General features: G+C 44.1%; 1 protein-coding gene across 1 annotated transcript in view; it reads right to left on the reverse strand.

Annotated features, from left to right (window-relative positions):
* Window positions 1-22,140, reverse strand: part of AUTS2 (activator of transcription and developmental regulator AUTS2) — a 1,126,353-nt gene that overhangs the window by 320,797 nt on the left and 783,416 nt on the right. Inside the window, exon 5 of the mRNA XM_032604458.1 lies at window positions 820-849. Coding sequence (XP_032460349.1) covers window positions 820-849 — 30 coding nt within the window. The remainder of the gene's footprint in view (window positions 1-819; window positions 850-22,140) is intronic.

A 22,140-nucleotide genomic window follows, 5' to 3' on the forward strand; every position in this document is an offset into this window, starting at 1 on the left:
AATACAGAAACCACGGTATTCAGGTAACTCTTTTCAAAATACATAGAGTGGGAATAAAATTGGAAAGAAATGTGGTTGAGGGGTTGGGACAGCTAGAAAGAAAGACCAAACAGACAAACAATCCCTTTGCCTCAGACAGCAGAACGCTCACTTTACCAGGTTGTGATCCTACCTTCCGGAAGCCCCCAAATAGAGCTCCTTTTCTTGATCCGTGTCGAACTGGATACAAAGAGGCTGGTGGCCATCAGCCTTGAAACAGAGCATGTACCTGCTGGAAGAAGTGCCCTCCCCCCGACCACCCACCTGGACGAGAAGAGAGTGGTTCCCACCTGACAGCCCCAGCCCACCTCTTCCCCGCATGAAGACACTCCTAGAAACAAACGATTACCATTTCTATCAAGAAGACCAATGTGTACAGAAAAGCAGGAAGAAGCATATGGGTCAGTAAAAGAAATGCAGGAACGACATTATAAATGCATACATACTAGCAGGTTTAATGTTCCAATCAAGGATAAGACAAGAAAAATCAGATGGCTATTAAAATAAACAATTTCCTCTTTTAAAAGCTTCTATAAAGTGAAAACATAGTGTCACATATACGCGACATTAAAGGGCTTATTTTTAAAAAGTGGGGCTCACAAATTCAATGTTATTTCTTATCACAGGCAATGTCACTGTGTGAATAAAGCCTGTCTCTGCAGAAGAGAGGTGCTGTCAACACGCAGCCGGCACCCCCCGCCCTGAGGCTGTGAGAGGGAGACACGGTGCTCATGGTACTTGTGTGCTATGCCCACAGTGGGGGGATGAAGGGGGGCTTACCTTCTCTTCCTGGTCACTATCGCTGTCACACTGAAAAGGAAGACAAGAGAAGAAGCATTAGTGCAAAAATCGAGTATGTTTTTGCTATTGCTACAGAAAAAAAAAAAAAAAGCAAGACAAGTAAAGGAAGTAGGGAACGTTGTCTGAGCTAAAAAGTTTCTTCAGCTCAAGTGCTGTAAATAGAAACAGAAGCAAAATGCCGAGAAGCTGTTCTGTTGAATTCATCTGATGCCGGTGCTCCGTGGCTCGTTCTGTGGTCAGCTGGTCACACCAGTGAGCACCCCCTGCTGCACGGCGGAGCCAACCGGGCCATGAGATTAAGGCAAATCAAGATTATTCAATGGGATTCAGAGCGAAATCAATTTCTTAATGGAGATGTTCTACCTTCAGCTAATGTGAATGGAGCGCTCTCTCTCTCTCCTGGTGCTTTTCTAGAGGAAAAGAGGTAAACCTTTGGGCACTTCATTCTCTCATCTGGGCTTTGAAAGAAACAGAACACGTTCAGCAAGGCTCACCACTTGTGATCGCCCAGAGAAAAGAGGGAATATTCTCTATTAAAAACATGTCAAGAACAAGAGGTCAGGGTAACAAATCAATGATATGGGCAAAAAAGAAAAAAAAAGTTTTAGGGCAGGAGACTCACACCGTATCTAACAGATTCCAAATTCCAACTGTTGACCTCGGTTTCAGAAGACCAGGGAATGATAGTTAACTCAAAGCTTTGGGTTCCTCATTAGAAGGAAAGGAAAAAAAAAGAACACAAATTTTATTAAAAACCAAGAGTGTTTTGTTATCTAATGTTTGATTTTTTTTTCTTTTTTAAGGTCCTCTCTCTACTCTTCCTAGTTTTGTATCTTTGGGCCAAGTATGTCCACCCAGCTAAGCTTATTTCCTTATTTTTCAAAGAAAATAATGATGTTGGGTGAGATTGTCATTAAGATGACAAACTAATTTCTCCAACAATATGTGTTGAAAGCTTAAGCCTTATGACAGGCTATAATGAAAATGGAATCAAAGATTCTGCTCTCATGGAATTGACAGACTTAATATTAGTTAATCGAGTTTAATAGACTGAGACGTAAATGATTTTAACAGAGAAGCAAGTTCTGTGATAATAACTAATATTTGTGAGTGCTTACTATGTGCTATATACCATGCTAAGCATTTTACCTCAATTATTTTATGTAGTCTTCCACAGATCCTATAAAGTGAGTCTTACCATCCCCACTTCAGAAGTGAGACAACTAAAGCACAGAGAGATGACGTAACTTGCGGGAGTTACGAGAGTATGCAGCCATCGTAAAACTAAACTTGAACTCAAACCAAATGTGAGCCTGCAGCTTGCCCCCTTCACCATCACAGGACACTTCCTCTTGAGGATGAAGTTTAAACTCCTTCAAGTGGCATTCAAGGCTCCGGGCAGATAGCCCCCAAACCACTTTTCACACCGACTGTTTCCAGTATTTGATTTTTAAAAAGCGGGTGTGTTCTGTCAGAGTAAACACTCAGCATGTAAATACATCCATTCGTTCACGCAGCAGCCCTTGATTAGCGCCACAAGCTGCTCAGACATTCAGTCAAGACACAGGACTGGTCCCTGAGCAGCTTTCAGTTTCACAGTCAAGGTACCCAGTGTGACGTGATCAGAGATATAGCTACTCCGTGAGGATGAATCTTCCGTGGGGTGGAGGAGAGATGGTGTGCCGTGGGGAAAGGCCCAGGTCACGGGGAGGCCGGGTTGGCAACCCTTACAGTGTCTAGACCAGCATGGTGCATGGCTTGAGAAAGGGCAGAACAGATGGCAGAGCAGTTCTGAGGGGAGAACCAACAGGGCTTGATAATACATGGATGTGGGAAGCAAGTAGGAGGGACGAGTTTACGGCGATGCCAAGGTTTTTTAGTGTGGCCACCTGGACAAGGGAGCTGATGTAGCTATGAACAGAGACAGGAAATAAATGTGCTATACGGCAGCCACTGCTGGCTGCACACCCACAGCCATTCACAACCCCCTTCTCCCTAGTCTGTACCTTGTCCTGACATTTCAAGATTGAAAAAGCCAGATATTCTCTCTTTCCCAGCTTTCCTTGCAGCTAAGGGTGGCCGTAAGACCCACTTTTGGGACTTGAGGAAATGTCTGCTGAAGGTTCTGGAAAACCCCTTTCTCCTCAAAAAAAAGGAGAAAAGCAGGAAGCACTGCCTCTTTCCTCTGAACACCACTGCATGAGGACGTGATGTCCAGATCTGTGGCAGCCATCTTGCAAAAATGAAGCCAAAGGCTGAAGTACAGAACAAGGGAAGAAAAATCTGGCACAAGTGAGACACGTGAACCAACCTCAGAGCAGCCTGCCTCCCGACTTTTTCGTTCAGACGACAATAAGTCACCTTATTGTTTAAACCACCATTAGGGTGTTTTCAGTGCAAAGTAACAAAACCTCCATCCAAATGGACATCTTGCTGTATTAAGATTCAATTTGGGGGCTACTTCTTTCCAGCCTAAGCTGTCTGTACAATCAGCATCAGGAACTCACACAGCAACCTCATGGCCTGGAGAGCTGTAATATTTTCTGCTCTTCCCACTGGTTCCTCAATACCACGGGTTTATCAGAGGTTTGGTGACAGTGCTTTAACCACTGCATTGTCTTCAACCAGGCTCCCAACCTCAGATCGTCTTAACTTACTTTCTTCTGCCTGGTGAGCGATTGCTCTGTTACAATAAGTCAGGCCAGCTGAGAAAGAAAATGGGTGAGATGAAGACCTTGAAGGCCTCCAACAGCAGACGGATGAAGAGCAGCCGTCCTCCTGACTGTGTAGTTTCTCCATTGCCTTGAATCAACTTGAGGTTCCTAAGTTCCGGCACATTTTCGAGAGTGACAAAGCATGAATCAGGAGGGGTGTGCAAGAGAAAAGAGGATTTTGCCAGGCAGGCTCATTTCCCCAGATGTTCACAGCCCGCCTCGTGAGGTACTCAATGGCAGCTGAAGGCCGAGGCAGAGGATTTGCCCGCACCCCCAAGGACTGGTGTGCAGGGGATAGAAGGAGTGGGGAGGACAGCAGGGGCAAAGAATCACCACTGTCCACGCCCCTCCCCCCACCCTAACAGCAGCATGTCCCTGGGAATGGTTATTTCTATCAAAGTGTCAAGCTTCCTGCTTTCCAACAGTCCAGTTCTAATTTCAAGGTCCACTTAATTCTGCATCAAGTAATTACTGATATACCCAGAAGCACCTTGTCTCCAGAGTTAAGCATATGGTGAAGAACTGAGACCTACTGGTATCCATTATGGAAGCAGCACGGATGCCAAGCCGATTAAAAATGCTCAGGCTCCCCACACAACATGCCGGGTGAGTGACAGCCCCTCGACAAGGCCAGTCACAGAGTCTGCCAAAACAGTCTGTGCTGCACTGGGGCCCACATGGTGCGCTGAGAAAACAGTTCCATTTCTGGTATTAAATTCCCATACTGACCCGAGGACTTTGCCGTGAGCTCAGCAGGAACGCACCATCCAATTTACAGCTCCGCTCTCTGGAGCCTCGAGTGCCAGCCCCTGGCAGAGACGAATGATGGTCAACCCCTCCAGCTCATAAATTATGCAAAGGCAATAAAGGCACTCAGCAAACAGCGCCCAACGTTTGCCTAGCCTGGCTCCTAACACGCTCTGCAAAAGCCAGAAGCTCGACACATACGAGAGGTCTATTCCACTCATAAAGGGGGTTTGTTGACAAGCCCAGACGGAAAGCGAGCCACAGTCCTAAGGAGCCTTTCTGCTTCGCTGGCCTGCTTTATGAAAAAGGGAGGCTGTTTTATAGAGTCGGTGTGGGTAAAATTCATGGCCTCAAATTCACATTTAATACACTGTACGGCTTTCACACCCCAAGTTCAATACGTTGTGGATTTCTGGCCAAATGATTCTTGGTCTTGAAAGGTTAAAAGAAGAAGTGTCTGCTCCTCACTCCCTAGATACCCACTCCAATTCATGAGAGCTCTCATACAGCCACCTCCTGAGTCAGGTTTATGTTCTGCATGAGGCCCGGAAATGGAAAAGGCATGTCAAATGCAGAAACGGGGTCCCAGCTGACCTGACCATTTTAAGCATTTTGACATCGGGGTCCTGTACTGGTTTATTAGCAAACGGGTTGCACGCTAACGACCAGCTTGACATGACAGAGTACTCTCCAGGACTAGATTTCAAAGCCCTTTGTGAACAGCTGAAAATATTTTCCTCCATTTTAAAAGCCGGACAGGGAGGAATTCTCGATCACTCAGCCTTCACACAAAGACATGACCCCCAACCCACCAAAGACAAGAGAGGGAAAGAGGAGGCATGAAATCCAAGCCACATGCCTCGAATGCAGAATCAGAAAGAGACCAGCTCCTGACCTGAGTACCTCCGGTCATTCCAACCCATCACACTCAACTTCCTCTCCACCTCCTCTTCCCTCTAGTTTCCCAAATTAGAACCAAACCTTTGGAGGTACCTTCTTCCTTTCCCAGACAAGCCTCACCTCTTAAACTGTGCAAATAACCAACCAACCCCCTCCCCAATATCTTCTCCTTTTGAAAATTAATACGTACGTATTAAATAGATTTTTAAAAAATCACCCATCAGCCTACCCTCTACAAATAAACACTGTTAACACATTTGTATAATTCATTCCTGTCTTTCCTCCATTCTCTACATCCTTCACTCACAAATGTTAAGAAATGAAAATAAAGTCCTAGTATTTGGTAACCTGCTTTGTTTTTACCTAATATGTCAAATATTTTAGTTGAATGAGTAATACTTGCCAGTAGCATCACGTTTTTGAAAAGGCTGCACTGTAATGGATTGTAAGTAATCTAGAAAACAAATTCCCTAGTGCTGGAAATTTGGAATGTGTCCATTGAACACGCTGGAATTTTCCCCTTGTACACATTCGCCAGTATTGCGCTTTCCTAGTATCTGCTCACAGCCCTTCCTTTTCTGCATATTCTTTAATGTCATTGTTTCCCTAGAGTTGCATTTGCAGGTCTATCGTTTCTATATGATTTCCACGGGAGTCCTTAAAGATTCCCTTGGTTCCAGCTACCATGTATATGTTGGGACTAAAAAAAATCTCTATGCCTACCATTTGCCAGCTATGTGACTTTGAGCAAGTTATTTAAACTCTCTGAGTTTCAGTTTACTTATCTGTAAAGTGTGGGTAATAACGGCATTTCCCTCCTAAGGAGATGAGAATAAAGTGAGTTAATACATGTAAACAACTTAGACGTAGTACAGAGTAAGTGTAGACAATTAATGTTAGCCAGCACTAACAGATGTTTTTGTTTGCTATACCCACTTCCTGAAGCCCTATAAACACCTCAGGCTCAAGTATCCATCTAAATCCCGACGCACCATCTTCTACTCACCCCACACCTGCCCCCTCCCGTGCTGTTCCTGGTAATGACGTCACCATGCAATCACTCAACTGCCCGAGTGAAGAGTCTTGTCAGCCTCCTTGATTCCGTTCTTGAGCAGACCTATCTTTCTCTCTCACCCCACATTACTGATTCAACTTTCTAAATCCTCTCCATCTTCATGGCCATGGCCGCTGCTTTAGTTCAGGCTTTTATTTTATCATTACAAGAGGCTAATGACTGCTTTCCAGGGCCTACAGTCTCTTTCATTTCTAATCCAAGTCCTTACTGACAGGAGTGGATTTCCTAAATTCCAATTTGATCATGACACTTCCCATGGCCGAGAAGGCAATGAAAACTCTTCACGCTGTTTCCAACTCTCCCACTCCCCACTGCTCCTCCAACACAGGGCTTCTCGGGCTTTCTTTGGAGAAGGACCATTTGTTTTTGTTCTAATTTCCAATACGTTTTAGACCAATACTTTGTAAGATATAATAAAAAATAAATTGCTAGAAAAGTGAAAATGCAAAGACACGTAAAAATATGTTACTGTTAGATTTAAGAGATACAAAATTATTCTACTGAATTGCTATAAAAGTTCCCAAATGCTTACTCTCAAGTGCTATACTAACCTCACAGTGGATTAGTTACAAACAGCTCACAGACTGGCCTTGGTCTGCATCCACTCTTTGAGTGGTATCACCCTAACACATCCCTTGCTCCAGTCACACCCCAGCACACTCGGTCACACCCTCTGGCCCTTCCATCTTTGCACTTAACAATGCCCTCTGCCTGGAATTCTATTCTTCCAAGTTTCTACCTAAAAACTTGTAATTTACCTTTAAAAACAGAGTTTCCTCTGAATCTTCCAATACTCTTCCTAGAATTTAAGAATTCTTAGAGGGCTTCCCCGGTGGCGCAGTGGTTGGGAATCCACCTGTCAATGCAGGGGACACGGGTTCGAACCCTGGTGCATGAAGATCCCACATGCTGAGGAGCAACTAAGCCCATGTGCCACCACTACTGAGCCTGCACTCTAGAGCCCGTGAGACACAACTACTGAAGCCCGTGTGCCTAGAGCCTGTGCTCCGCAACGAGAGAGGCAACCGCAATGAGAGGCCCGCGCATTGCAACGAAGAGTAGCCCCAGCTCGCCCCAACTAGAGAAAGCCTGCACGTAGCAACGAAGACCCAATGCAGCCAAAAAATAAAGAGGAATTCTTAGAATTCCAGTACTCTTCTTAGAATTAACCGCTTCTGTCTCCATCCCTTACAAAACTGTATTTTCACTGTTGGCCACAACAGTCTTCCCTGCTACAGCGTGCGCTCTGTGTAGGTAAAGGGCAGTGCCTTGTTCATCTTTCTCCAGGCCTTGAGATACAGCAGATGCTCAATCATATCGATAGATCCCTCTCACTCATCTTAAGAATTCCTGATTTCATGCAGCATAAGCTAACTATGATTTAAAAGACAAGTAACTCCAAAGAAAGAAGGCACAGCAAACACTGACTGCGTAATACAACGGGATGTATGTTTGAACACAATGCGCAGACCTAAAGTTATCTGCAGAACCAAAGGAGTTGGGGCCCAGAAGAAAATATCTTCCATTAAAAGGCCCAGACAAGACATAATTAGGATTTTATTGTACTTCTTCAAAAGCAAACATTTCTCATTTCCATTTGGGAATCTCAACATCTGTGTTTTAAGACTCTGATACATATAGAAATAAGCTAAGGTCTGCGACACCTCTCTGCCTCACTCAGAATGAGGGAACGAGATGGAATTCCAGGGACCTTGTGATGGAATGCATTCTTAAGCAGAAAGTGGCAATCATCGAATATATCACACACAATGACATTGAGGAGGGCACTGCTCTCTATTCTGCTCAATGGACCTTGCTGGAACAGTTATTTCGTATCTCAAATCCATTTATCATTGCCACCAAAGATGTCAGGGCTGAACACCACGGCTGCACAAAGTTATTTTATTCTTCTTTCTGCCTAAAGGAAATGAGAGGAAAATGAGGGAGAACCCCAACTTGTAAACTATAGCACCTAACATCAAGTACAATTTCACTTTGCCAGTGACAAAATGAATCGATTCCCCTTTGGGGCAGGCGGTTTCCCTAAGATGGTAAAGACATCCCTCACCTAAAAGCAATTTCAGAAGAAGCCACCTGCAGAAAACATGACACTTACTTTCTTATTTAAAGAAGTGAGGTAGCAGCATGGTGACTAAAAACATGTACACCACCATCTTCCCATCTGCCGAGTTCCTTGTACATGCAAAAACCGGGCAGTATTTTGTACCACATATGGCAACTCTGATGCTGTCTGTCTTTTATCACTCCGCAAAGCCCTCCTTTCACATTGTTTTTTAAAAATTAATTTATTTTTTATTTTTGGCTGCATTGGGTCTTAATTGCTGCACAAGGGCTTTCTCTAGTTGCAGTGAGCGGGGGCTACTCTTCGTTGCAGTGTGTGGGCTTCTCTTGTTGTGGAGCACGGGCTCTAGGCGAGCAGGCTTCAGTAGTTGTGACTCGCGGGCTCTAGAGCGCAGGCTCAGTAGTTGTGGTGCACAGGCTTAGTTGCTCCACGGCATGTGGGCTCTTCCCAGACCAGGGCTCGAACCTGTGTCCCCTGCGTTGGCAGGCAGATTCTTAACCACTGCGCCACCAGAGAAGTCCCTCACATTGTTTACGTTGTTCTCATACTGGCTTTGGACTGTAAGTGAAATTTAAAGCTATTGGGGCCCTAGAAATAAAAAGAATATTTTAACTCTGAAAATGGTTTGGGTTTTCTCACTGTAAAATGATGTCATTGGTTCCTCTTCCCCTGTATTTCCACAATAACTACGTCTGATCAAATAAAATAGCTCAAAAAAAAATGAAAGTAGGGGACTTCCCTAGCGGTCCAGTGGTTAAGACTTCGCCTTCCAACGCAGGGGGTGCGGGTTCGATCCCTGGTCGGGGAGCTAAGATCCCACATGCCTCGTGGCCAAAAATACAAAACATAAAACAGAAGCAATACTGTTAACAAATTCAATAAAGACTTTAAAAATGGTCCACATCAAAAATCTCTTTAAAAAAAATGAAAAGAAAGCCTAATCAAAAGATGTGTGTTCCCAACAATAGTTTAAAAGATAAGAACAAAACTTCTGACAGTCGCAAAATGAGCACATTTGAAAATAATATAAGGTCTATATATTATTAAGGTCAGTCTTCAGCTGTTCGGGAGGTAAAATGGAGAACTTTCAGAAGCTTCTGGAATTTTGTGCTGGTAACCTTATCATTCCTATATGGGGACTCCTCAGAATCTGGCATCTTTTCAAGTTCTCAGCTTGAACTGGCCAGAGTTCAAACAGCCATTGTGATCTGAGGGGGCTAAGAGAAAACTCACTTTCCCTCCAGGGTCTCTCAAATGATCACACATTTTCTCTCAGTAAATAATTTTAAAGTGACTACTGTGTGCCAGGCTCATTCTGAGCACTGATTAGAAGCGCGCACATCCTGCCAGAAATCCAGTCGTCCAGCCTGAAGTACTCCAGCTCACAAATTAATTTTCAATCATTTTTTCCTTTTTGTCACCTGGAAATCCAGGTAGAGTAAAAAAAAAAACAATTTATATGCTGTAAATTTCCACTTAGCTCATTAAAATACTGTGGGGTTTCTGGAAATAGGGGAAGAAATGGATATTTCGCAAACTTCTGAAGTGTTCAGCACTTTTTTTTTTCCTTAGAAGAAAGGAAGTCACATTTTGCCAGGTATAAACATACATAAACCCCAAAGATGAAATGTACTTAAAACCCAGAGCTCACAAGCCTCAGTGATTGCCAAGATGAGAAAAATGAGTTTCTTATCCAAAGGTAAAACGGACAGTGTAGGGCCCAGTGATTTGTAAACCATCTCTTTTAGGCTTAAGCAACGGATCCTTTGCCTCTCTGTCATTGATTTACTGATTCTAAGTCATCAATAGCATTAATCCATACCTGCCTGGGGACCTATTACAAATGACTTTGCAGATGGTGTGAAGGAAGAGTTGATTATGAGACCACAGTGTTATTACCAGGGGGACCTTCTCTGTTATCTTCTTTGGCAGGATTCTATTTGTGACCCCCTGTAATGCTGCGATTTTCCCTTTCTAGATCATAGTTGCTGGTTCCTTTGGGTGGGGCCTGAGCCCCCTAGGTTTGCTTCAACTAAAGCTTGGTTCTCTTCAGAGTCCTGTGTGAGCTAATAAAACCCAAATTTGCTGATGAGGAAAAAGGAAAAGCATGTTATGGGTTAAAATAATACAAGAGTCTATTTTTTCCACTGTGTTGTGATCCATAGAAATCATCCTGAGCCTTTTCCCTTTCTTCTCTGCCTGGGAAGCCAATTGCTTTGATTGCAGTGATATGAGCTAGCTAAAATGACTTGCCCTTGCTTGTGAGGCAAATGGAACATGCTAATAGAACTTATCGCATTACCCGATGCAAAAGTGCCATAGCTCATTACTTTAAGATAAAAGGATATCATTGCAGACGGCAAGCAGAATTGACTTTCTGAGGCCCGACTTGATGATGATTTAATCAACTGCTCTCTTTCACTTCTCATCTCTGCGCCTGTCGGTTTCACAGGTGCCGTTAAATGAGACACTCAGAAAGTGAGCGGAGGGAAAGAAATTGCTGTCATTACTTTTCAAGAAAGGAGGTATGCAAATTTTCGACAGAAAGATTGCGTTCATAATGGGTCTGGTAAAATACAAGGATCGTGCTTGACAGGTGAGGGCAAGCCATTTGTACGTCCTTAAAGCAGAGCAACCTTCCTCATTTAGAAATGTGCTCGGTAAGAGAAACGACAAAGGAGAGGCCTGGCGGGGCCAGGGGAACGGTGGGGTGGGACCACACAGGGTTGGCCGGCACTGGTCTGAATTCTAGAAAGGGGGAGGGTGCTTAAGTCTTAGGGAAGCCAGAGCCAGATGAGCTAATAACAAAGCCTGGCTGCTCTTCGTCTGAACCAAAATGCCAACAAGCTCTTGAAAAGGCCACCTTACTCTCCTTCATCTGTGACTGTGGAGCCAATTGGCCTAGGTTCAAATCCTGCCTCTACCACCTGTGATTTGTCTGTAGGACTTTGGACAAACAAGCTGCCTTTCCGTGCCTCGGTTTCATTAGCTACCAAATGCGGCTATTGACAGCATCAACCTCATGAAGTTGTTGAGGGCATTCACTGCATTCATAAACATATAGTAATAATATATATAATAAATATATAGGTAGTACACATACAAGGGACTAGAACAGTGCCTGACACATAGGAAGAGCTCAAGAGGTGTTAGAGATCATTTGTTCATTCATTATTCAACAAAGAGTGAGGTTTTAATTAAAAAAAAATGTTTTTAAGAGTATGTGTGTTGGGACTTCCCTGGTGGCGTAGTGGTTAAGAATCTGCTTGCCAATGCAGGGCACAGGGGTTTGAGCCCCGGTCTGGGAAGATCCCACATGCCGCAGAGCACCTAAGTCCATGCACCACAACTACTGAGACTGAGCTTTAGAGCTTGCGAGCCACAACTACTGAGCCCGCCTGCCACAACTACTGAAGCCCACGCACCTAGAGCCTGTGCTCCACAGCAAGAGAAGCCACAGCAATGAGAAGCCCCGTGCACCAAAACGAAGGGTAGCCCCACTCGCTGCAACTAGAGAAAGTCCGTGCGCAGCAACGAAGACCCAACGCAGCCAAAAATAAATGAATGAATAAATAAATTTATTTAAAAAAAAAGAGTATGTGTGTCAGGTGCTGGAAATCTAACTGCCTCTAGTTTAGATAGAATATAATCCTCCACTGATTTCACATATATGTCTTGTTCCCTGGCAGACGGTGAGTTCCTCAGAGAGTAGCCTGGTGTCCTAGGAATCATCACAGGGCTTAGTGCAGTTTTAAGGATCCTAAAAGATGCTCAACAACGATTTGATGATTTATGGACTCCCTCCCTCCCTCCTTCAACGCATTCCACATATCAGATACTTCCTGTGGAGCTCCCGCCCTCAGAGGAAGCTCCTATCAGCAGTAGGAAATGTCTGTCTTTCACTGGGAGCCTCAGGCGATCACCATGTGTCCCAGCCAGGGAAAGGACTGGTGCAGCCACTCTGCAAGGACAGCCTGGCTTGAATCACCTTCAGGAAGGCAGAATAAATCTGAACAGATTAGATGATCAGGGTGGTAGGAACAGAGGTGTTTTTTCATCCACTGCACCTTCAGTAGGTAATTGTTCTATTTTCTCCAAAACGCAAAGTAAAAGCATCTTTCTTAAAGTGCTTGTAACTCCAAGTTCTTTTTCCCTAGGTAATGAAGCTGCTGCAAACCATTCTTCCTTCAAGCCCCTAAGGTTGTGAGGCACTGAATGTAAACTCCTGCTTTCCATGCTAAGCGGTGCCTACACGATTCAATTCCCTGTCAAATGGACAACGTCCACCTCTGGCAAAAAAATTTAAAAAAAGGGAAAAAGAGGCGGAGCCACAACAGCAGAGCAGCTCTGAGCTGCCGATTCCGGAAAAGCCTGGTTCCTATCTCTGCAGCATAGCTCTTTCTGGGGAGGGATTCTCACTAGGCACTATCTCAAAGCATTTTCCCCTAAAAATGCCAACCCACAGCTATCAGTCATTAAAAAAGGATGTCCCAACAACAGCCCTGGAAGGGAAGTATGATGACCCCTCCATTTTCAAGATGAGAAGTGAAGGCTTCCAAGGGCAGAGGTAGTACAGGAACCCAGTTCTGTCCTCCAAAGTTCATGTTCCCAGCAAGTATCTTCCTGACTGATGGCTTGGCGGAGGGTAAGTAGAGGCAAGCTGAAACTAAAGACGTTTCGATGACGTAAGCAACAGTGAATGCAGCCCATCAGCCATGTTTCCACTCTCCCTGAGATGGCTCTCCCTTAAGCGCAGGACCTAGCACAGAACCCGCACACAGCACGTGCTTATTAAATCTCACGCTGACCTCAGTTCAGATTCTGAGCCCTCAATTTAGGAGTCATGCAGTCTTAGAAAAGGTACTTACAGCTTGGAGCCTACCTTTTTTTTTCAACCTGTAAAGGTGGATGATGCATACTCCAGAGGATTTTTTTGAGAATTAAGTAAGTTCAAGCATGTGAAAGTAGCCAGAGAGAAATTCTAATAGTTTTTTCCAACTCCTTCCTGAAAGATATGTTATATCACACACAGAAATGAGGTAACTTAATAGTCATTTAAACGTTGGGTTGGATTTTTCCATCATTTTATTGCCAGAGGGGAAATCATATTCTGGAAGGATTTCTGCTTGGGAGGCGTTTGAAGACTTGATACTATGCTACACAAAAACAGAAACAATAACCCAAACAAACAAAAGCAGAAACTATCATTCCCGCTCAAAGAAGAGAACAACTGGAATGAATGGCTTTATTTCATGGATAAAGTACCAACAAGGAAAGACCCTTTAGAATTCAATTTTCTAAGCATTCCTGTCGGTTCTTGATGCACAGTTTGGGAGGTTAATATAGTTTGGACTTATTCTTCAGTCAAACGGTAGTCAGTAACTCTGTGTATAGGGACTAAAGTAAAATGCATAGATCTAAGATTTTGAATCTAAACTTGTAGGTTATGCATAGTGCAAACTATGTCTTATGGGCTTTGACATTATTAAGATGTTCATTGAAATTCAAACTGGAAAAGTAAATAAATGGACAGATACACAGAATAAACATCAAAAACATCAAGAGGCACTATTGGTCCAACTAGGAAGCCAGCCATTTTGGAATTTGTCCAGAGATCCTGACCAATCAGAATTAGGAGCTACTTGGATAGCCCTCTGCACAGACTTATTTATATGCAAGGCCTATTTAAGGATGGAGCTAACAAAATGAGCCAACCGAGTAACCCTGGGAAGAGATCACACTTCTGAAAACATTAACTCTGGTAACTACAAAAATGGAGATTAGTTGAGAGAATATAACTGAAGTGCTTGTCACTTAGTAGGCACTCAGCAGTTCAGCAGAGGAGGTCTACCTCTCTGGGACACGTGGACATGTCTGTTCTCTCTTCCATATGTATGGACTTCTCTGGCCATTATTTTAGCTGCTGGTTTCCAGTACCTCCAACACTATGTCAGTTTCCCCAAACATATCTCAGAGTTTGCCTGCATCTTGCTCTTCCTAAACCTGGCACCTAGTAGGTGCTCAATAAATGTGTGTGAAAGAATGAATTCATAAACTACAGGAGCCAAACATCTCAGGGAGGGCTTCCCTGGTGGCGCAGTGGTTGAGAGTCCGCCTGCCGATACAGGGGACGCGGGTTTGTGCCCCGGTCCGGGAAGATCCCACGTGCCGCGGAGCGGCTGTGCCCATGAGCCATGGCCGCTGATTCTGCGCGTCCAGAGCCTGTTGCTCCGCAACGGGAGAGGCCACAACAGTGAGAGGCCCGCGTACCGCAAAAAAAAAAAAAAAAAAAAAAAAAAAAAAAATCTCAGGGGAAGTGTCACAAGAAGTGTCTAATGAAGGAGATCAATAAATAAACAGTAGTTGATGGAATGGATGTTAAGGTGTTTGGAGATGGTGGGTGTCTGAGAGTGTCTATGAGAAAAACATGAACATAATTTTGAGGTTAAAAGTAAATCCTAGGGCTTCCCTGGTGGCGCAGGGGTTGAGAGTCCGCCTGCCGATGCAGGGGACGCGGGTTCGTGCCCCGGTCCGGGAGGATCCCGCGTGACCGTGAGCCATGGCCGCTGAGCCTGCGCGTCCGGAGCCTGTGCTCCGCGACGGGAGAGGCCACAACAGTGAGAGGCCCGCGTACCGCAAAAAAAAAAAAAAAAAAAGTAAATCCTAAAAGAGTAACACTGTACACTTGTAAAAATCCGATTTTAAGGTTATTCTTTTAAGGAAATCAGGAAACTCAAAATCCTAAAGTATTTCTTCTTACATTCGACTCACTTCAAGCCAACGAAAGCAACTGGAATTAAACAGGAAAAGGGAACAGGGTGCTCTCATATTGCTGAAACATAACGGCCACATTATCAACTTCCCACCAATCAGATTTTCTGTTTTATTTTTAAAATGCAAGACGGTGAAAGGAATAGAAATATGGTTTGGGGCAAACTGATGTACAAACATTAGAACGTAGTTCAAGGAGATCTGAAGACGTGTTGGACTGCCATCCCATAGGACCCAAATCCTGATTCCTTTTCTTCTTCTCTTTATTAGGTACTTCACTTTTGCCCCTCTTAGAATTCATTATTTTCATAACTGGGATTTTAAACTGAATTGTACCTAACAACAGTCTTTATTTTAGGGTGGCTTGAAAAGCCCGTCTTCTATGTCATAAACAAGGAAGGGTAGGATTACTATAAATTGTCTGCAAGAAAATACAAATTGCCAAGATAAAAACACCCACTGGCCTGCCAGTCTCAAGTTTCCTGTTTTGACATACTATATGCAGTAATTTGGTATCCACAATCTCTTATTAGAAAATGAATGTGCTATTTTTCTGAATGCTGCAATTACAATAATTGAATTTAAAATGGGGATTGAGTTTCTCTATTTGGAGGAAAAGAATAATTGTGTATTTCTGATTAAAATCAAGGGGACTGAAAAGAGGTTGTACAAATTCCAGCTTCAGTCTCCCTGAGTGACTCCTCGTTGGGCCAGAGAAAAGACACATTCAGATGCAGAGAAATGGACCAGCACCTCAGCAGCAGGCACTGTCTTTGGCCTCATTTGCTTTGTCTCCTGGCCTTCAGTCACAACACCCCTGTGACAGAAGCAATCAGAACACCAAGGCATTGTTACATTTTAAATGGCAGCCATGCTGGAGTTCCCCACTGTGTCAAAAATTAAGAGTTAAAATGCAAGGAAAACAAACATCTCTTTGTGTTGAAAATGCCTGTCCCCTTTTAGACTGCCAACATTTTGGAGTGGTCTTTATTTCTTCATTATAGGACCTCTCCTCTGGGTGGGGGAAATATAACGGCAGAAGGAGTAGGGGGAGAAGGGAACTAATACTATTTTCTAAAGGGCTCAGCTTCTTTTGTTTTAGCAAATAATTATATAGAAAGTCACCTTTAAGGTTCAGATGTAAGAAAGGAAAAGGGATGAAGAAAGAGGGCTATCTTGCCTTTGGAATGCCTTTTTATTTCATGTTTGATTGGTACCCTTCAGTCTTCTGAAACCCCTGTTTATTCAAATGTGAAGGTAAAATTTAGTCTCACAAGTTCTCCTAAATGTTCCTTAAAATATAGCTTCTTATGGAAAAGAAAATTTCCAACACAAGGTGAGCCAAGGATTGTCTCTTTGTACTGCTTACTATGTTTTTAGTGGCATTATTGAGATATAATTGACACGAATAACCTGTCCATATTTAAAATGCACTATTTGATACACACATGTATACACCTGTGAAACCATCACCACAATTAGGAGAGTGAACACATCCACTGCGCTCAAAAGCTTCCTTGGTGCTCCTTTGTTAATCCCCCCATCCTCTCCCTCCCTGAACCACCTATGCCTCTCCTTGCAACCATTGATCTGCTTTCTGTCACTATAGATTAGTTCGTGTATTTTCTAGAGTTTTATATAAATGGAATCATACAGTACGTACTCTTTTTTTTTTTTTCTTAAACATCTTTATTGGAGTATAATTGCTTTAAGTATGTACTCTTTTCGTCTGGTTTCTATCATTCACTGCTTACCATTTGGACGCCTAATTAAAAGGGGGGACTCCTAGCTCCAACGTGGAAGGCAGCCCTCAGAGACTGCCTTGGCCAGGGTTTTACTGTCATCTCCCAGGAACAGGCCCGATTACTTGGTCTTAGTTTATTCTTAGGCTTTATTATGTACTTCAGTAATCAATAAGCACTTCTATGGCAGAGGGTTTATTTTACCCTCTAAATCCAAGGAGGAGAGAAAGACATCAGTATGGATGGGCTCTGCTGCTCTGTAACCTACGAGGAGAACGCAAGCACCGGGTTTAAATCTAGGAAGGTTACAGAGCAGTCACAGCCCCTGGCTGGATGGCAGGGGTCGTAAAAGACTCAGGCAAGATCTACAGCAATGCACTGTGAACTGATGGGACTCTCAGAGCAAAAATCCCAACTGAACAGGCATGCTGGTCATCTCCCCGGAAAGAATTATAAGCACTGGCTTGAGTGGAATGTGAAGAGCCGCTCTCAAAAATCCAAACTATTTCTTAACGGAACAAATGAAATGGTAGAGAACAAATACTGATTGCGGGCTGGCTGTGTAGAAAGCTGTGCTCTGGTTTAGGAAGAAGCGTACTTGATAGTCGCCTGGCAGTCCCAGGAGGCTCTTAATTCTCTTTCCTGCAACTCCTGGCCCCAGGGCTCTGTGGTAATGATCACTGGAGCACCTTTTCTCTAGCTAGCCCTTGGAGACTCATCCTTCCTTTCAAAAGCAGAGAGGTCAATTCATGGGAGAGGAACTATAAATGGCTAATAAACATATGGGGGAAAAATGTTCAACTTCACTGGTAATCAAAGAAATGCAGAGTAAAAAGAGATATATTTCTTTTTCTTCTACCAAACTAGAAGAAAAATGTAAATGCTGATACACAGTTTTGGCAAGGTTGTAGTAATGCAGACACTCATCCACTTGTGGAGGAATGTCAGTTTTCTCTCTGCAAAATAATTCTGCAGTGTGCATAAAGAGCCTTAATGTTTTTCATATTGTTTAGCTCAACTTTTCTCTTTCTATCTATTCGAAATGGAACAAAAACGTATATATGCATTTGTCTGCAAATTTCATCATGCAGTTAGGAAACAACCCGATAATATGTTCTTTACATGGCTACTGTCAGCACATAGGAAGGGACAGGAAATACGCTATGACACACTTACATATACTCCCTTTTTTAACCTTACACCTCCTCCTGAACCCCTCCCCACCCCCACGGTGTGGGGTTTAGTATTCCAATTTACAGTGAGAGAGTTAGGACTGCAGACATGAAGTAACTCACCAAGAGTCAGAGAGTTGTGAAAAGAGGCCCCAAGCATTTGAACCCGGGTTTTTCTAAATCTCTGGATGAATCCAGTACACAGACTTCATGAACCTAAATGTCCCCAAATTGAGGAACAGACTGATGCACCTGTGTAGTGTTTACCCATAAAAATAATGTTCCTAAGGAATTTTACTAAAAAGGAAAAAATGATCATGGTCATAGAAAAGTTAAAAGAAAAATCCTAGAAGTGATCTTGGGTGAATTACATATCCTCTCTCAGGTTCAATTTTGTTTTTTCATGAATAAAATAGGGTAATAGTATCTGTCTCTTAAGGCAGAGGTAAGAACATAATCCACGAAAAGTACTGCTTTTATTGTTACTACTGCAATTAAAGAAGCAAAATGTGGGCTTCCCTGGTGGCGCAGTGGTTAAGAATCCACCTGCCAATGCAGGGGACACAGGTTCGAGCCCTGGTCTGGGAAGATCCCACACGCTGAGGAGCAACTAAGCCCGTGCACCACAATTACTGAGCCTGCTCTCTAGAGCCCGTGAGCCACAACTGCTGAGCCCGTGTGCCACAACTACTGAAGCCCGAGAGCCTAGAGCCCGTGCTCCACAACAAGAAAGCCACCACAATGAGAAGCCTGCGCACCGCAACGAAGAGTAGCCCCCGCTCGCCGCAACTAAAGAAAGCCCGTGAGCAGCAAGGAAGACCCAATGTGGCCAAAAAAAAATAATAAAATAAATTTACTTTAAAAGAAGAAGCAAAATGCATTTCATTATATGCACGATATTACTTTGAAATTGCTAAACGCACGTAGAAAGAAAAAAAGACTGGAAAAAGATGCACCGAGTGTTAACAGTGTCTATGTCTGAGTGATAAAGAGTTTGCATTATTTTCATGTTTAAATCTTGGTAATTAAAAAAAATCTCTTTAGTGATGTTATTTTTTAGTTAAAGGAGAAAAAGATACATACAGAGAGATGTACAAAATGTCACCCATGTGATAGAGTCCCTGAGAGCCTGATGGGTGCTGGTCTCCAGGGGTCATTAGATGGCAAAGAATAATGTCATTGTTTTTCAGAGCCAAGGATTTCTCTGTTCAGAGGGTTTTCCTGCATTTTTGTGGTCCAGCATGTCTAGGTGAGGACTTTTACTGTCCAGCTCATCATGTGTGTTTGGATTTAGATTCTGACGTTAACAGAAGTAATTGGGTAAATTATTCAACCTTGCTGTGGCTTTGTCTCCTCATCCATAAAATGGGAAAAATAACGGGTAGCTCTTAGATTTATGTGAGTGTTAAAGGAGAAAAATTAATGTATTTTAGGCATTTAACATAGTGCTAGGCCACAGTAAATGTCCAATAAATGGTGGTGAATGTCGTCTTCACCATCATCAAATCACCTCTCTAATATTCAGCCTGGCTCCTTTTGTCCTGCGGTGGGAGATGACTGTGCTGCCGTGAAGGTCGTGTGCCACCACGTTTGGGTGACAGATCCCAATCAACACAAGTACCCCCCGCACCTCTCCTGTACAATCCACACCCAGGAAGACCAAATGATCTTCAGCCTCCAAGGAGACCGTTTCCTTTACAGGCTAAACAGTGGTGGCGAAGGCCAGGTGTTTGAGCTAGCAGGTGAGAGAGGAAAAGCATGGCCTCAGGGTCCTTCGGGCATTGCAGCTTGCCTAATGTGCCCTTCAAGATACGACAGAAACAGATGGTCGTGAGGAGAGGCCCCCGGCTCAAAGGTTTCCATGGGATCAAAGGAATAGAAGAGGAAACCTCCAACCTGCCCACCACCCCAGGCTGCAAAGCTTATCCTTCCCAGCTCGGAGAAAGTACACAGAAGGCAGCTCACGCCTGTCTCCCTTTTGGAGAAACAGCTATTTCCAAAGCTTCTGAACCATACTCCACTGTGTCTTGGAAAAGGAACATGTAAGTAACGGTTTGCAAGCTGCCAAGAGCGTGGGTTTCACAGCGCACATTGCAAAGCTCACGCCTGTCACTGCGCGACGATAAGTGCGCTCTCCACGTCTCTCTCTCTCCCCTTCTAGATCTTAAAGGGTTACGCCTAGAAATTGCCTCGCTGTGCTTCTGGGACAGTATGAAGGATGACTGCCATTGCCACGGTCAGCTATGACAGCGCCAATTTGATGTGCTGCCATCAAGGGCCTTCTAAGAGCTGAGCGCCCTGATGGTTTTGTGATGCGAATAGTCACATTGCAAAATGGTTTTCCTCTCCCGCTGCCTCTGCCTCCATCTGCTGCTGGGCTAAAGGCACAGCCGGTTGCCTGCCTGTCACAGCATGTATTAAAATTAGCTGGGGAGGAGGCACTCAGTTGTGCTAATTACATTTTAATCATTGGAAATGTGTTGGCAAATCCAGCCTTGATTGCCATCTCGGAGTCTGTCTCCTCCAGCAGAGTGGAGGGGCCGTCTGCATTAGGCAGGGCCTGCTGGGCCTTCTCCTTTCACAGAAGATAGACTGGGGGCCCTGCTGGCCCACCACCGAGACCGCTTTGGCACGCTATTAAAAAGCCACGAGGCTTGCTTCAAATCTTCCCTGTGTGAGGCCCGCTCATTCTCACTTCCCTGGGCATTCCAGCAACTTGGTACTTGTAACTAGAGTTTCAGTGGGCTGCTGCGCCTCCCGGGCTCAAAGTGTGTGTGTGTCAGAGGTGGGGGGCAAGGGCGCAGGAGGCTGCAGGCACATCTTCCCAGCACCAGGGACTCAAGAAGGGGCCTGCTGACAGGAGGCACTGTCCCTTGGGAGCAGACCGTGACCGGAGCAGGCGCTGTGCTGGCGGGGCTGTCTTAGCAGCTGGGACAAGGCTGTAGGACAGAGAACCTCTCTCGTGGGCCTCTGAGGGATGCTGAACGGGATTCATGGGGATGAAGAATCATTGTTTCTCCCTGTAGTTAGGGAGCTAGTGAATTAAGGTCTCTGTTCCAAGAAGCAAGGAAGGCCAAGGACAGCTGCTTTTCCAGCAAGCATGTCTGCTTCTGCTGCCAGCTGCCAGGAGCCAACAGAAAGGGGAAAGCAGCTAGCTTGGGTAAGACTCTTTCAAAAGAGCCCACCTAGAGCAAGTTACTTGTTCTTGTTCAGCAAAAGGGCCTGAGTGTGTAGTCACTCATATTAGAAATGCTCACAATTGGGGACTTCCCGTTTCCTGGAGGCTAGTTTGTTACAACAAAAGAGACACCAAACAATATAAAATATGAAACAAATTTCCTTCCAAAGTGTGATGGGTTGTAGTAGTTATGCTACTGAAGGTGTTGGGTATTAGGTGAAATCATATGCAATCAGGCTGGAAAATGACAAATGTTTTAAGTTCACACATTCCTTTCTAAAAATTTGCTCCTGTACCATAAATTATATATTACTGTCTGAAAGAAAATATGAGTAAACAAACAAACATGGCACCTCCATGACAGCACAAACTAAAATCCTGCAATAACATATGAAGAAACCATCCCGGGCAAAAGGTGTGCAGATCCAGTGAAACTGTAGAACTACTTGAACAAAAAAAAGGCTTCTGTAACACACACGTAGAGGGCGAGGGAAAGGGGATTTCAAAGTCAGGCTTCAGAGAAGCCTGCAAATAGCAGGGAAGAACTCAGCAGGCAGGGTTGGATGAGGACAGCACCACTCATCTGTGGACTGCTTTATGTATATGCATTGGTTTATGTACGTGTGTCTGTGTGTGCGTGCATGCAAAAGTTTCAAGAGCCTTCTGAGTGGTCTGATCTACCCACACAAAGCTACTGGGTTGACTCACTTTCTCTGTAACTTTGACACAGGCATAATACAGACATTTCTCCCCCCTAAACAGAAGAAAGGAAGAAGGTGGCTGGGACTTCGAAGTTGCTGTGACCTTAAGACAATCCAGCAAGTGGAGGCCTCCTTGGGGAGCAGCTAGGTGGACAAACGTAGTAGATGACCAGACCATCAACGGTTGAACCGAAACATTTTTTTGTCAGCGGAAGCA

The sequence above is a fragment of the Phocoena sinus genome, chromosome 15, assembly GCF_008692025.1.
Source record: "Phocoena sinus isolate mPhoSin1 chromosome 15, mPhoSin1.pri, whole genome shotgun sequence".
Taxonomy (NCBI): domain Eukaryota; kingdom Metazoa; phylum Chordata; class Mammalia; order Artiodactyla; family Phocoenidae; genus Phocoena; species Phocoena sinus.